Source organism: Mus caroli, unplaced genomic scaffold (genome assembly GCF_978045245.1).
Source record: "Mus caroli unplaced genomic scaffold, Mus_caroli_1 scaffold_5, whole genome shotgun sequence".
Taxonomy (NCBI): domain Eukaryota; kingdom Metazoa; phylum Chordata; class Mammalia; order Rodentia; family Muridae; genus Mus; species Mus caroli.
Window position 1 is genome coordinate 67,291,494 of NW_028227260.1, and position 15,208 is coordinate 67,306,701.

General features: G+C 39.2%; 1 protein-coding gene across 5 annotated transcripts in view; it reads right to left on the bottom strand.

Annotated features, from left to right (window-relative positions):
- Window positions 1-2,436: 2,436 nt before the first annotated feature.
- Window positions 2,437-15,208, bottom strand: part of Taf1 (TATA-box binding protein associated factor 1) — a 72,220-nt gene continuing 59,448 nt past the window's right edge. For 3 of the 5 annotated variants that reach the window (XM_085838088.1, XM_029473244.2, XM_021152779.3), the window contains 6 exons: window positions 13,172-13,239; window positions 12,590-12,706; window positions 9,092-9,217; window positions 7,904-8,060; window positions 7,088-7,265; window positions 2,437-4,143 (listed from right to left, as the gene is read on the bottom strand). In XM_085838088.1, the coding sequence (XP_085694214.1) occupies window positions 3,927-4,143; window positions 7,088-7,265; window positions 7,904-8,060; window positions 9,092-9,217; window positions 12,590-12,706; window positions 13,172-13,239 (863 nt within the window). In that variant the 3' untranslated portion in view covers window positions 2,437-3,926. The remainder of the gene's footprint in view (window positions 4,144-7,087; window positions 7,266-7,903; window positions 8,061-9,091; window positions 9,218-12,589; window positions 12,707-13,171; window positions 13,240-15,208) is intronic. The other 2 variants (XM_085838090.1, XM_085838089.1) reach the window with 1 other exon arrangement.

Genomic DNA, 15,208 nt, shown 5'->3' on the forward strand with positions numbered 1-15,208 from the left:
GTCTATATGAATACAGAGACTGAAGCAGTGTGCACAGGGCCTGCACAGGTCTACAGCAGGCTTTTGTGGATATATTATGGCTTTCAGCTTTGATTTTTATGGGACTCACATGTGAATGGGTGGATCTCTGATTCTTGTGCCTCCTCTTGGGCACTTTTCCTTCTGTTGGTTTGCTTTGTCCAACTTTGATGTGTTTTTTTCCCTTATTATATTTTATTCTGTTTTGTTATCTCTTCGAAGCCTGTTTTTTTTTTTTTTTTTCTGAGAGATACAAAGCTGGTGAATCCAGATGAGTGGGGAAGTGGGGAGGAACTGGGAGGAGAGGAAACTCATCATGATATATTGTTTGAGGAAAAAAAATCTATTTTTAATAAAAGGGAAATGTTTTTCTAAAACAAGAATTAAAAAATAAAGAGGCCATTTTTTCTTTCAAGTTTTTTATTTGTAAGTTTCTGTGTATGGGTGTGCACCTGAGTGTAGGTACTCAAAGTTTCAGATGGGTCCGAGGAATCAAACTCGGGTCCTCTTTAAGAGCAACACATACTCTTCAAGCTGAGCTCTCTCTCCAACCCCCAAGGACATCTTAGCTTGTTTCTAGTTTCTCGGGGCTTCTCTAAATACTTCCATACTTCTGATTCCCACACTATTTTCACTTTGGTCACAAAGACAACCTTAACTATTTCAGAGGAATAAACCTCTCTGTGCCCCTTTTTATTTACACAAGTCTTTCTAACAAATACTCCTTACCTATACTGTATTCCCCTCTAGGTCTATGCAAGCACACTTAGTTACTTTCCATCTTGACTTCCCCTCAGAACTTCTTATCCTCCTGCTTTTACCTCCAAGAGTCAGGATTATGGCTATGTGCCATGGTTTATTTATTTGGGTTTCTAGGTAATCACTCTATCAAATGCACTCCAACCCTAACTAGTTTGTTTTCTCTTTAAGGCATGTTCTAATTCTAGCCCTAGCTGGCCTTAAACTTAAGGTGTGAGTGAGCAAGGCTCTTAAAAGTTCCCTTCTTGTTTGAGACATCACGCTTTTCAGGTTTTCTACTTCTGACAGTACCTAAATACTGGTTTTCATCAAGAATCTGTCTTCATCTTATTCTATCTATGCTTCCCAGGTGATGTCTACTGTCTACAATGCATAAATCCTAAGCTTTATACATGTGTATGTTAAACTCACCTGCTTCTGACACTGAAGAGCCATTTCTCAGTGACTAGAAATTCTGAAGTCAGAAACACAGGTTCCACTCTCTTTACTTCCCATTCTCCAGTCGTTAAAAGTTTTATTTGACGCCTAATACCAGTGACTCAGTCATGGGTTAGGCCTTAGTCATCTCCCATCTGGTTCCCTTTCTATCCAAAATCATAAAGAATGATTGCTCTAAAATAATCATCCTACAGCTGAAAATCTTAATATTGGAACTATAGTTTGAATCTGTTGTTCCATGCCTCCTCACATTCGCTCTGCCTAGAGTGTTTTCTCACTTATGGCCCCTATGGCTAACCACTAAACCCCTGCCTACTCAGCAACTGTTGTTTTTTCCTAAGTTAGGGGCTTGTAGCCCAGACTAACCTCAACTCAGAAGCATCCTTTGCCTCAGCCTCCCAAGCACTGGGATTAGAGGTGCAACCACCATGTCTGGCTTTATGATCTATCTTTTGAGTCTTCTCTGTGGAGCATTACTGTATTTACTTGGCAAGCAGAGTCCACAGTGTTCTCACTGTAAATGTGTTTCCCCCCAAAGACTTTTTTTTTTTTCTTTTGAGACAGGGTTTCTCTGTGTAGCCCTGGCTGTCCTGGAACTCACTCTGTAGACCAGGCCTGCCTCTGCCTCCCAAGTGCACCACCACGCCCGGCAAAGACTACTTTTTAATACACTGATATTTACAAATCTCTCATTCAGATTTTAAGATCCTTTTAATCAGAAATTACATGTTCTCTATTAGTTTTTAACTTATTTTTTTTCAGGTCTGGATTTCTCTGTCCTGGAATGTGCTCTGTAGACCAGGCTTGCCTTGAACTCAGAGATGTGCCTTGGTCATCACACCCAGCTGTCTTACACTGCTTTATAGAAATAAGTGGTATAATCAAGAGGCCATGAATTTGAGAGAAGGGGGGTTGGGAAGGGTGGGAGGGAGGACATGAAGAGAAGAAATGATAATTTTATTTTAATTAAAAATAAATATAAATTAAATATGAACAATATAAAAATGAATATCATGTACCTATTTAATTTCCCAAGTCAAAATTCTAGAAACCTATTCTAGTTCTCCTTTAGAGTCTCAAGTGCCAACTGGTTATGAAGTCCTATTGATCACACCCCTTTCTGAAGATGCCTTAATGCCATTCCCCTTCCCCCCATTCCAATGGCACCATTGAACTTTAGATTCCACTTCCTTAGCTTGGACTACTTAAAATCACTCTCCATTCTATTGCTGTTAAATTAACATTTTATTACAAAAAATAATACACATTATAAAACTAAGATACAGAAATAAAAGCATAACACTTACCTACTGTACATAAACCAAATAAACCACCTTCTCTCCACTCCCATCCCTCAGAGGCTATCACTGCTAACACTTTAATGTACATTCTTTCATATCTTTTCCTTTGCACATACAAGTATATACAAGCATATCATATATATCTAATTTTTGACTTTTAGACAAATTGAATCATACATGTTTATTACTTGACTCAATTTCTATCTTCATTCAACATTCTGAAAATTTCTTTGTTTTTCTGTTTTGTTTTTGGAGACAGGGCTTCTCTGTGTAGCCCCGGCTGTCCTGGAACTCACTCTGTAGACCAGGCTGGCCTCGAACTCAGAAATCTGCCTGCCTCTGCCTCCCAAGTGCTGGGATTAAAGGCATGTGCCACCATGCCTAGCTCAAATGCAAAGCTCTTGAAGATATGCTTCCTGTCCGTCTTTCAGTGTCATGTCTAGTCACTCCAGCATCCTTTTTCTGAAACAAGGCAGGTACAAACAAGGAACACATTCTGTCACATCTAGACAGTGAACTTTTCCTTCACGCTAACACCCTGCTGACGTGGTACTCTATAACTTCTCAACAATCAGCATTCAGGTAGCCTCTAGAAAACTTCTCTGCTTTTCCACACATGGCTTCTAATTTTTTTCCTTTGTACTTTACAGCTAGCTTCTTAATTGTACTTAGAGTTCTCTAATTAACATTGTTTGAATTTCAGTCTCACTGCCCCAACTTGATGGTAAGCTCTTATTTAAACCTTTGCACTCCAAAGATCTGATAGAGTGCTCTACATGAATCAGACACACAGTAACATTATCTGTTGGGATTCTGTGATTTTAAGAACATCTACTGATAAAACCATATCCTAAGCATAAAAAGAAACAAAAGGCCGTCTTTGCCCTAAGGTACTAACCATTTTCCTATAATTTTTTCTAGGGTGGGGGAAGAGGACATTTACATGATCACCTATCATTCAGAGATTTATAGCTACATCCCTGTAATCTATTAGCAACAAGGCATTGTCTATCCAAGTAATATATGAACAACCAGTTTGTCTAACAGGATTATATTTTAAGTGTGGCACAGAGCCAGCTCATCAGGACCTAATTCTCTAATCCAGCAGAGGGGTTTTCATTTGTTCCAGTCTGCCAATTAGAAAGTAAAATGGTGGCATGTTTATACAACAAGAGCAATAAATGCCATTAAAGGAGTGTAATGAGGAAGAGTGAGTCTGCTCTCTCCTTTTGGTAGTGGTTAGGGAAAAGAACTTGCTACTCTACAATCTAGAGAAATAATTACTATTTTACTTACTACTAAAACTAAGGTGTTAATCTAGTGATATCATTATCAGCTACTATGCACACAGAAACAAGCTGGGGGGAAAGGTAATAGACCTAGGCTGACTGAAAAGACTTAAAGGAAGCCTCATTCATCAGAGTCCAAATCAGTGTCTCCGGCAATGGAGTGGAAATCCTCACTGTCCTCCTCGTCCTCTGAGAGGTGGACCTGGCTTAGTACGCTGGGCCCAGAGCGCTGCTCTTCCTCATCTTCTTCCTCCTCTGATACCTCATACCCACCGATGCTGCTGAAGCTGGTATCCTGGGTGTTGGACTTGGGATCAGGCTCCTCATAGCTTCCATAACTGAGAAAAGAAACAACATCTCTCAAGCTTGGGCACCATTTGCATGCTTTGTACTGTCAAGGGGTCAGCCCATTTCACCTCCCCCAGACACTAATGGGCTCTTAACTGTTTCATATGCCCCTAAGAAAAATGATCCCACTCAAAAACATCAACTTGTCAACTTGATATACATGAGAACCTGAAACTGACCAACACTTACTACTGGCTAACATGACCACACATGCTCTCAAGCCCCACTCTTTCATTGGAGTTAGTTTCACTCACCTATGTATCCAAAATTAGTCAGCAGTCCTGAATAATTTCTCTAACTTATTGTGTCTCTCTAGTGCCTTCCTATTCCTCCTCTGTCTGATGTTGCTTAGTCCTGTGTTACTGGGCCTGGCCTGCACTGCTGAAATAAGTCTTCAGACCTCTAGGATTGAGCTCCTCCAATTAATTCACATTTCTGCAAGTGTGTTTTTTATTCTTACTCTAAATTTATTTTACAACCCCCTGACACAAATGTATGTTCACTGTTAAAAATTATAACAGACACAAGAAAAAAGGGGAGAGATCAGCAGTATCGTTACCATGCCTTCTGAAGGTCTTGAGTTCAAATTCCAGCAACCACCCATAATGAGATCTGATACCCTCTTCTGGTGTATGTCTGAAGACAGAGACAGTGTACTTATGTATAATAAAAAAATAAATCTTTGGGCTGGAAGGAGCGGGGCTGACCAGAGCGAGCAGAGAGGTCCTAGAAATTCAATTCTCAACAACCACATGAAGGCTACAGTGCAGCCATGTACAAACAATAAATAAATAACTCTCTAAAACACAAATCAGGGTCTGGAGAGATGGCTCAACGGTTAAGAGCACTGACTGCTCTTCCAGAGGTCCGAAGTTCAATTCCTAGCAACCACATAGTGGCTCACAACCATCTGTAATGAGATCCAGATTCCCTCTTCTAGTGTGTCTGAAGACTGCTACAGTGTACTCATATACATAAGTAAGATTTAAAACACAAAGTAAACCATACACTATTCTCATTTAATGTCTGCTCACATTTACGTCCTTCACAACTTGGTTCTTACCTACTTCTTTTCTAAAAAAAAAAAAAAAACCAAAAACCAAAAAAGCTTTTTATTCTTAACTACTTCTTTGAATCATTTCTACTATATGGATCAATCAAAAACTCTGGCCTACTTGTATTCTTTAAAAGTGTCCCATACACAAAGACTGAACTGCCAATCAGGGAGCCTGCATGGGACCCTTTCCTCCTACTGGGCTGCCTTGTCTAGCCTCAAAGGAGAGGATACGCCTAGTCTTACTGTAGCTTCATAAGCCAGAGCTGCTTGACATCCCTGGGAGGTCTCCTCTTTTCTAAAGGGAAAGGGAGGCAGAGCAGATTCAGGGAAGGGAGGTGGGGGAAAAGACTGGGAGGAAAGGAGGGTGGGGAAACTGTGGTCAGGTTGGGAAGAAAATAAATAAATAATTTTGAAAATGTGTCTCATGCCTCTGGGTCTTTACAAGTCTCTGGGATCCTGTATGCCTGTATGCTTCTTACCCTATAAAGCTACTACTCATATTTGATTCAGTTTCCTTCTCCCTTCCCTTCTTCCTTCTTCCCTCCCCACCCTTTTCCATGTCTCAGAAAAACCCTATGGTTGCCTGTCATGTCTCATGTTAAACTGTCACTGCCTGTTAAGCTGTTTCATAATTCCTGAGGTGCACAGTTCCTTAAAGGAATCCCGTACCTTGTGTTTTCACTTAGGACAAATACTTGTAGGATAAAAATCAAGATTTTATCTACTTGCTGGCGAGATGGACTGCATATGTAGTAAATCCAGCATGGTTGAAGCATATTCCCATCCTTTCTGTTGTTCTTCTTTCCTCAAGAAAGTTTTCATTATTTACCAGATTTAATTTCCAAATTCAACTGAATATTGCTGTTATCTGTCCCATACTGCCCTTAAAAGTTATCTAACATACATGTTTGATGTTAGTTTCTCTTCCTCATTTTTTTTTTCAGTACCTTATGTAGCCCTAGCTGGCTCTGAACTCACCTTATATCTGAGGATTACCTTTAATCCCTGATCTTCCTACCTCCACCTTGAAAGTATGCATAGTAACATATCACCACACACATATCTTTTGTTTGTTTTTAGACAGGACCTTAATATATAACCCAGATTTGTTGTTTTCTTCTCTCCCCCTCTCTCTGGGGAGGGGTGGAGGACAGGGTTTTACTGGCCTGGAGCTCACTATGTAGACCAAGCTAGCCTAGAATTCAGAGATCCATTTGTCTCTTCTTAGGCATGCAACACCACACCTGGCTAGCCTTAAACTTAGGATACTCCTATCTCAAACCTTAAGTACTGAGATTAGAGAAGTGTGTCAGCATACTTAACAACTTCCTTTTCCTCAAAGTATTAACTTCTAATAGAACAAAATCAAAATGCCTTGGCATGTTACTTATGGTCCTCCACAATATAGTCTGTTCCTATTTCCAAAGTCTTACTCATCTCCCTTTACTCTTGAACACACTTCATGTTGTATTTCTATGTCTCTGACGTATTTCATCTGTAAAGATCTACCCCCTTGCTGTCATCAAATATGCTTAGCAGACTCCTATCCATCCTTTAAGATACAGCTGAAATGTTTCTATATAAGATTGACGCTGATTACTTATCCTTTTGGGGATACCTCAGTACTTCATACTTACTTGTGCTTCGGTACTTAGCACTTTGCATCTACAATGATTTGTGCCAATCTTTCTACTAGAAGGGCTCCTCATGGGCAGACTATGTCTTGTTCCTGTGTATTCCCAGGGTTTAGACAATGCCTGGCCCAAGTAAAGGTGCTAAGGAAATGTTTGATAAATGAAAACTATCTAATGCCAGGTCCCTTGTCACCACAGCTGGGAAATGATACCATAGCCTCAGAGCATATTGCTGCCCATTACCTGATGTTGCTATCCTCCAAACCACGGGAAGCATCCCCACCATCTCCCTCATAGGACATCATGCTTTCTTCATTTTCCATGCCCATCCTTGTATTCTCTTGAAGCACACGGGGCTGTTTGGGTCTTAAACTGCCAGATTCCACATCAGAGTCACTTCCACTTTCACTTAGCTGAATAGCTGTAAAAAAAAAGTGTGGTTCGTTAAGAGATAAGCTTGATGGACTAGGAAGATAGCTCAGTGTTACACTGTTTGCCTAACATATATGAGACAGTAAATTCAAAATAGCAAAACAAGAATGAGAAAAAGTAATTTCTGTCATAATTAGCATCCTCAGCCTAGTATTCCAAAACTAGTCTACACAGACTTCATTTGTGCTTATAGTCCTCACCTCTAAGGCATCTCCTTTAACTACCAAAGGCCAACTGTGGCAAGATCTATAGTTTAGAAAGTGAGTTTAAGTAACTTATTTCCTTGACCTTAGTCTAATACATCTGTTTTCTATCATCTCTAATACGTTTACCTTATCATTTCTGTTATTTTGCTTTATTTTCCTTCCCTGCTCCCAAACACAACCCTTCAAAGTTCCTACTTGGGCACTGCCTTTGCCACTATTACCTTCATGCCTCCTGTGTCTATTTATCCTCACTTCCCCTAAGGCTAATGGTCATGAACATCCTCTAAGTTTATATTCAGTACTTACAGGTCTAATAGGACTCTAACAAAAGAGATAGTTTTGTTTTGTTTTTTTTATAATAGCACAAAGTAGTAAAGAGGTTCCTATTCAATCCTGAGGTACAACAGTGAGCTAGACTCACCAAAGAAAGGGTTATCTCCTTCTTCGTCACTCCCAGCATCTTCCTCATCATCTTCGCCTTCAGACATAAGCAAATCCTCATACAGGACACTGGCTTGGGGCTGTTGTACAGTTCCTTCCTCTTCATCTGCAAGATCACCATCTCCGTCTCCACCTTCCTAAACAAGTCCAGGTGGCAGGCCATCACTAAGAGACCAGAATATTTTCTTTCTCCCGCATCCCATTTGCTGCCTCACAAGAAGTTAAATAATGATAGTGGATCGACTTGTCTAGCTTATTTCAAGAATTAAAGTCAGACAGAGGCTCACTGTTAGGAGACTCTATGATATCACCTTGGGATTTGGTCTGCCCTGCACTACTGGAGCTTGTATCATATAAATGTGTAACGTAATCATAAGCTCTCTGTAAGTAAACTCACTGGGGCTAGAGTCTCAGGTTCCCATCCTCCTCATACCTTTCAATATCTACACCGGAGTATTCCTCGCCCAGCCTACCTTGGCCCTGGCGAGTCTGAGTAAGGAACACAAATAGGACATCATTGAGGGATGTGCTTGTAGAGTTAACCAAGGGTTCTTTACCTAGGACAGATGTTCTTCCTTGATATCCCAGCCAACCCCATTGCTAGTGGAGGCTGTTTACACAGCTCAAGGCATGTGCATTTCCCACAGTCATTCTTTGGAAATAATAGACAGGGCAAGAAAAACCAAAGAACAGGGAAGTTTTTGATCCACTCTTAAGTGTCATCAGAAGAGAATGTTTCCTTCCTAAGCCAAGCTTTTGAGATAGAAAATCCTCCTGGGTTTTAGTCTCTATCGTGAAACCTTGAGAATACGTACAGCATTAGATGAGAATTATGTTTTGATGCCTCTGGCAAAGACCAATTAAAATTATATGTATTTTAAATTTGGTTTATTACATAAAATACCACACCAAGTGTTCTGAACTGTCTCTGAATGCAGCTGGTTTTTCTAGTCAGTCACTTTCTAGGCTGTTCTGATATCTCCAATATTTTCCCTGAAGGTCTGTTGTGTTTCAATCTGACAACCATTTTATAGCCATCACATTTCAAAGCCTTGTTTTCTTGACTAAAGGATCCAGTTATTTTCCATATATACATGGGATCACTCCATCCCTGCACATTCACCTACCAAGCAGACCACCAAGCTCACAAAGAAGGATAACATTCTACCTGTGTTAGCTGCTTTTCTGAAGTAGTACTGGGAATATCCAAGACAGACAGATTGCTCTCATCTTGATATACAGAAGCATCTCGAGAAACACTGAGGGATGTGTTGTTATCATATAAATCAGGAGGCTGCAGCATAAAACACACAACTTAGCTTCTATAAAGGAAAGCAGCTAGAAGAAATACAAAGAATTCTCCTTTATAACAAAAGGACATGCAAAACAACCTAGTTAAAGAGAACCACAGCCCGGTACAGCTTTTTACACAAATTTTTAGAATCCTTTGAATAGCATTCGCTCTAGCAGACTGGCATCTATTGTATATGTTCAAAAACTAAAATAGAAACGCATAAAGCTTAGGGACAAGTTTATGTATTAACATAACAGCCTCTCTGGTCAGTAACCTACTTTCTTTTTCTAAGTCTTGCTTTGCTGTTTTTAAGCTCAGGGATTCATATTAGTTATAGTTTTACTGACTGAAGAGACATGAACAGAAACTGGATAAAGGAATTCATTTCAAAAAGAGCATGGAATGGTTTGACAGTTCATAAGTCTGTGGATGATACTTCAAAGCAAAATGGCATGGTTAGAATAAAAAGCATGGGCTTTGGAGTAAACAGCCCTGGGATTGAGTCTTGGCTCTACCGTTGTTAACCACCCTGTTTTCCTCAACTGTAAAACAAGGATGATAATATCTACGTCACAGGGTTGTTGTGAGAATTAAGAGCTATGTGTATTCAATACCTGGTACTCAAGAAATGATAGCTCCTTTTCATCCCTGAAAAGTGCAGAAATTTACTAAATGGAGTCTAGTCAATAATAATAAGAGAGACTAGATAAAATATTCATGAAGTAAACATAACAAGAAAAATATTAATCATCAATTTCACTTTTAAAGTATATCTACAGACATAAATAGACATATCACAGATATGAAAACTCAAAATACTCAGTAGTTGATGTTATGAAAAATGGAATTGATAAGTAACACACCTGTTATTTGTATCTTCCAATGATTTAAAAAATGATTTTATTTTACTCATTTAAAAATTTATGTGGCTGGGCAGTGGTGGTGCTTGCCTCTAATCTCAGTACTTAGGAAGCAGAGGCAGGCAGATCTCCTTGAGTCCAAGGCCAGCCTTGTCTACAGCCAAGGCCATACAGAGAAACCCTGTATATATAAAGAACAACAAAATATATGTATATGTGAATGTCTGAGTGTGGGTGTGTGCATGTGAGTGCAGTGTCTGTAGAGGCCAGAAGGTGTCAGAACGTCTGGAGCCAAAGTTAAAACAGCAAGTCACAGAACCTGAGTGCTAGCAACCAAAGTCAGGTCCTCCGAAAGAACAGCAAGCACTTGCAACTGCTAAGCTATCTCTCTAGCCCTATCTTCTAATTCTCCCCAATCATGGTATTACTTTGATTAATACAAAACTTGCTTATGAGCAAAGATTAGTGACCAAAGCCTATACTCCCAGCACCCGGAAAGTTCAATTAGGAAGATCACAGCCTGGGCTATTAAAAAAAAAAAAACAAAACACCAAAACAAAACAATAACAACAACAAAAAAACCCAAATGCCTATCCATATGTGTCGTAAACAAGCAAGCAAAGAAGATTGACTGAGAAGATTTGATTTTCCAAAATAGAGGCAAAATAGATTTCAAAACATTACCATACAAATAAACTTTCTGCAAATTTTAAAATGTAGTATAAAAATAAAGAAGAATGTGAGAAAGTGTAAAATGAATAAATCCAAAGTATTGAGCTCAATGCAAGTTTCAGTAGAAGTATCCAGATGCAAATACACTACTGACTGTCACAATCTGGAAGTTGAAAATGGCGTGATTAATGCTGTGCACCTATACAATCAAAACTGTATTATGACAGGTTAATCTAATACAGATACTTTCTAATAATGTTTTGATTTTACATATTAGTGAGTAAGGATGGTCACACATGGGATCTAAATTCCTTTAGTTCACAGGCAATGACTTTGGCTAATTTAAAATTTATACATATAAGTGAAGGGAAAGATGAGAGCATGAACTGAAAAGAATGAAGTAGCACTAGCCATACCATACTCTCCATAGGAAACTCACTAAGGATACCAAAGCAGCTACTGCTCAGGAAGGGGAACACTTTGATTCACCAATAGTCTAGGTTTATGACTATCTAAGACCCAAGAAATGCACATACTAATTGGTGGTTAGGTTCTGCTAGAGAATGATGGCTAGTATCCAAGCTTTAACTTACCAGAAAGTACCTTGTGGAAACTGTGAGCCTATTAGCAAACAAGGCCTTCCTGGGCAACATCACTCACCCAAGCCCCCTTGACCCAATCTGCCCATACAACTCCAAGAGCCTTTCCTTGTTCTGGACCTTGAAGAAGTATCTGAGGGTTCTTTATACCTGGCCCCTCAGTAACCTATGTTTTGGGATGAAAGAGAGAGTAAAAGATAGATAGAGAAAGTGTACGAATGAGACACAGAGACAGCAAAAATCCAACAGAGATCATGTATGGTGCATATAAGTTTGGAGTGAAACCTGGAAAGAATGAAAAATAACCCTATAGGAATTGGAAGGAATTCTGCATTAAAGCATTCAGTTAAATTTGAGAGAGTCTCTGGGAACTTTACAAAAAAAATTCCTTCATATAAAGAAGGAAATAAATATTTATCAAATGCCTATAATGTGCCATACAAATGAACTCATTTAATATTGGAAAGCACATCTTAGAGAAATGGGAATAGAAATGTTAATTTCCCAATATCACAAAAGTAGATATTAGCAGAGCTAAGACTCACACCCAGGCCTGTTTTACATCAAACCTCATGTCCTTTCATTCCACCACTGTGTCTCCAACATAGACCAAGGACCTGTTAATATTCTACTTCAAGTCTATTTTTCAAATATGCCAACTTTCTAAGACTAGAGGAAATACTCAACAGGTTCACTCAGACCAGAAAGAACTAAAACTTTCTTATTCTTCCTCCTTTCCAGTCTTTTAACATAGACTTACAACAGTATTCATTTAGTAGGAAAGAAATTAACCTGGGGAATTAAGTGATAGAAGCTATACTGACATACTTCTAAAATAATGGCTAATCAGATATCTAGAAGGCACAAGAAAAATATGGACCCTATCTGTAACTGAGCAGCCTACATTCTAGGATGTCCTAGATCCCCAAAATTTACCAACAAAACAACTAGAGACCTAGAGGATGCCTCTGGCTATAGTAGTCAGAAATCTGGTGTTCTCACACACTATAAACAACCACCCCACTCATTCATCCCATAGTTGCCTCTTCTGGATTCAACAAGGCCACAAAGACCCATGGCCCTCACTCACCTTAGCCTTTGAGAAGACAAGAAAGCACACGAAAGGCATATGAAGAGGAAGGACAGAGAAGAATGGTATCTCAGTAAACATATCTGTTAACATGCTCCCATTTTCCCAAACCATAAGAAGATTGTAAGAAATTCCTATTCTTTTGGCTTACCTGAGGTGTATATGGTCCTGGAGTCATTGGGTCCAGACTTTCTAATTCTGCTTCCTCCAGAGCTGCTTCTTTAGCTGTACAAATATCTTTCTCAAGTTGAGTCAAATGTTCATCATACTGAGAAACAAATAAAATTAATCAATTCATTCAACATTTAGGTACTGGGCATGCAAAAAGAAAACACACAGACAAAAATCCCTGTCTTTGGGGCCAGAGAGATGGCTCAGTGGTTAAGAGCACTGACTGCTCTTCCAGAGGTCCTGAGTTCAATTCCCAGCAACCACATGGTGGCTCACAACCATCTGTAATGGGATCCAATGCCCTCTTCTGGTGTGTCTGAAGATAGAGTGCTCATATACATAAAAATACATAAATATATTTTTAGAAAATGCAGTCTTCATAGTATTTCTATTCTAATAGCAGAACACAGATGATAACTTAAAAAAAGCAGAGAAAGAAGTAATGGAATGAGGGCAGAAGGTGGAATATTATATTTGAAATAAAACAGGATAGTGAGGTAATGTTTCAAACTCAAGGACACAACAGAAAGGCTTAGGGAGCTAGATCTTCTCTACCACCTACCTCAGTTAATGTCTGGTGACAAACGTTCACAATCTCCTGAGCAGTCTTAGTATACTGACTCTCAGGCCCTATGAAAGAATTAAAATGCGTACCTCTGTAACTTCAAGAATTTTACATTTTTCCAACATACTGATTTTATACATATATTGCAATTTGTTTATTAAGATAATCATTAAAGTTTCTTTGTTTATTAAGAAGTTTCTTTGTATAGCGCTGGCTATCCTGGAAAGCTATGTAGATCAGGCTGGCCTTGAACTCACAGGCATCTGCCTACCCTGCCTTCTGAGTGCTGAGATTAAAAGTGTTAAAAAAACCAAACAAACCCAAACACAGAAGTGGATGCTCACAGTCAGCTATTGGATGGATCACAGGGCCCCCCAATGGAGGAGCTAGAGAAAGCACCCAAGGAGCTGAAGGGATCTGCAACCCTATAGGTGGAACAACAATATGAACTAACCAGTACCCCCTGGAGCTCGTGTCTCTAGCTGCATATGAATCAGAAAATGGCCTAGTTGGCCATCAGTGGAAAGAGAGGCCCATTGGTCGTGCAAACTTTATATGCCTCAGTACAGGGGAACGACAGGGCCAAGAAGTGGGAGTGGGTAGGTGGGGGAGTGGGTGGGTGGGGGAGCGCGTGGGGGACTTTGGGGATAGCATTGGAAATGTAAATAAAATAAATACCCAATAAAAAAGGAAAACAAACAAACAAACAAACCACTACCTTGCTAAAGTTTATTTTTTATGTTATGTTTGTTGGTGTTTTACCCGTGGGTATTTCTGCACACCTTATACATACCTAGTACCCAAAGAGGGCAGAAGAGGCTGTTGGACTGGACTTACAAATAAATGGTTTGGGCTGCCATATACATGCTGGGAAGTCAACCCAGGTCCTCTGTGTAGCCCTGGAGCCAGTGCTCTTAAATCATTGAACAATCACTCCAGCCTCATACATTACAATTTAAAAACAAAAATTGTGGATTTTTTAATCCAATAGTTTATTGAGTTGTTTTTTATTCTTTTTTTTTTTTTTTTCATTTTTAAAGGCATGGTCTCACTGTATAGATAATCCTGGCTGTCCTGGAACCTATTATGTAGAGCGGGATGGCCTCAAACTCAGAGGTCCACCTGCCTCTGCCACCACACTTAGCTTTAAGTGGAAAAACTTTAAACATATAAAATCAGACTAATTATTCCCCAATTAGCCTAATTAGCCAGACTTAACAATTATCAACACATGGCTAATCTTGTTTCATTTACATTTTAATTTTCCAGACTCTCCTCAAATTATTTTGGCTATAAGATCTCATTATGTGTTCTGGACTGGCTTCAAACACATGATCCCTTGGTCTCTGCCTCCTGAGTGCAGGAATTATGGGCATCCCCCCACTCTATCTATCTTTATATAACAAGTTCTAAGCTACCCTTAGAGACCCTACCTCAAATAAACAAACAAGAACCCTTATGTAAGTCCAGTTGCAGGTGATATGGAGTATCGGTGGAGGTTCATCTATTAAGAGAACTACTGTACCACTTTGGTATAAGGGAGTAGGGAGTATACTGGACCTCTGTAAATTCAATCAATTTTGCCATAAACCTGGAACTACCCTAAAATATAGACTTCTTATAAAATAAGAACTACTTTTAAGCTAAACTGTATCATATCTAAAATAATCCCTTAAGCCAGGTGTATTGGCACATGTTTTTAATTCCAGAGAAAGAGGCAGGTGAATTTCTGTAAATTCAAGGCCAGCTTGGCTTGCATAGTTCTAGGCCAGCTAGGGCTACATAGTAAGACCTTCTCACAATAAAAAATGAATGAATGAATAAAATTTTAAGATAAATGAACAGCTAGTCAATGTTCAAATTACAGGCCCGCACCACCATGACTAGTTCATGTTTTCTTAGCAATTGAACCCAGAGCATTATGTATGGTAGGCAAACACTGTACCAAAGATATATCTCCAGGTCCTATATGCATTTTCCTATGGTAAGTTATATCTCAATGAAAACATTTAAAAAACTAATGCACAACATGCA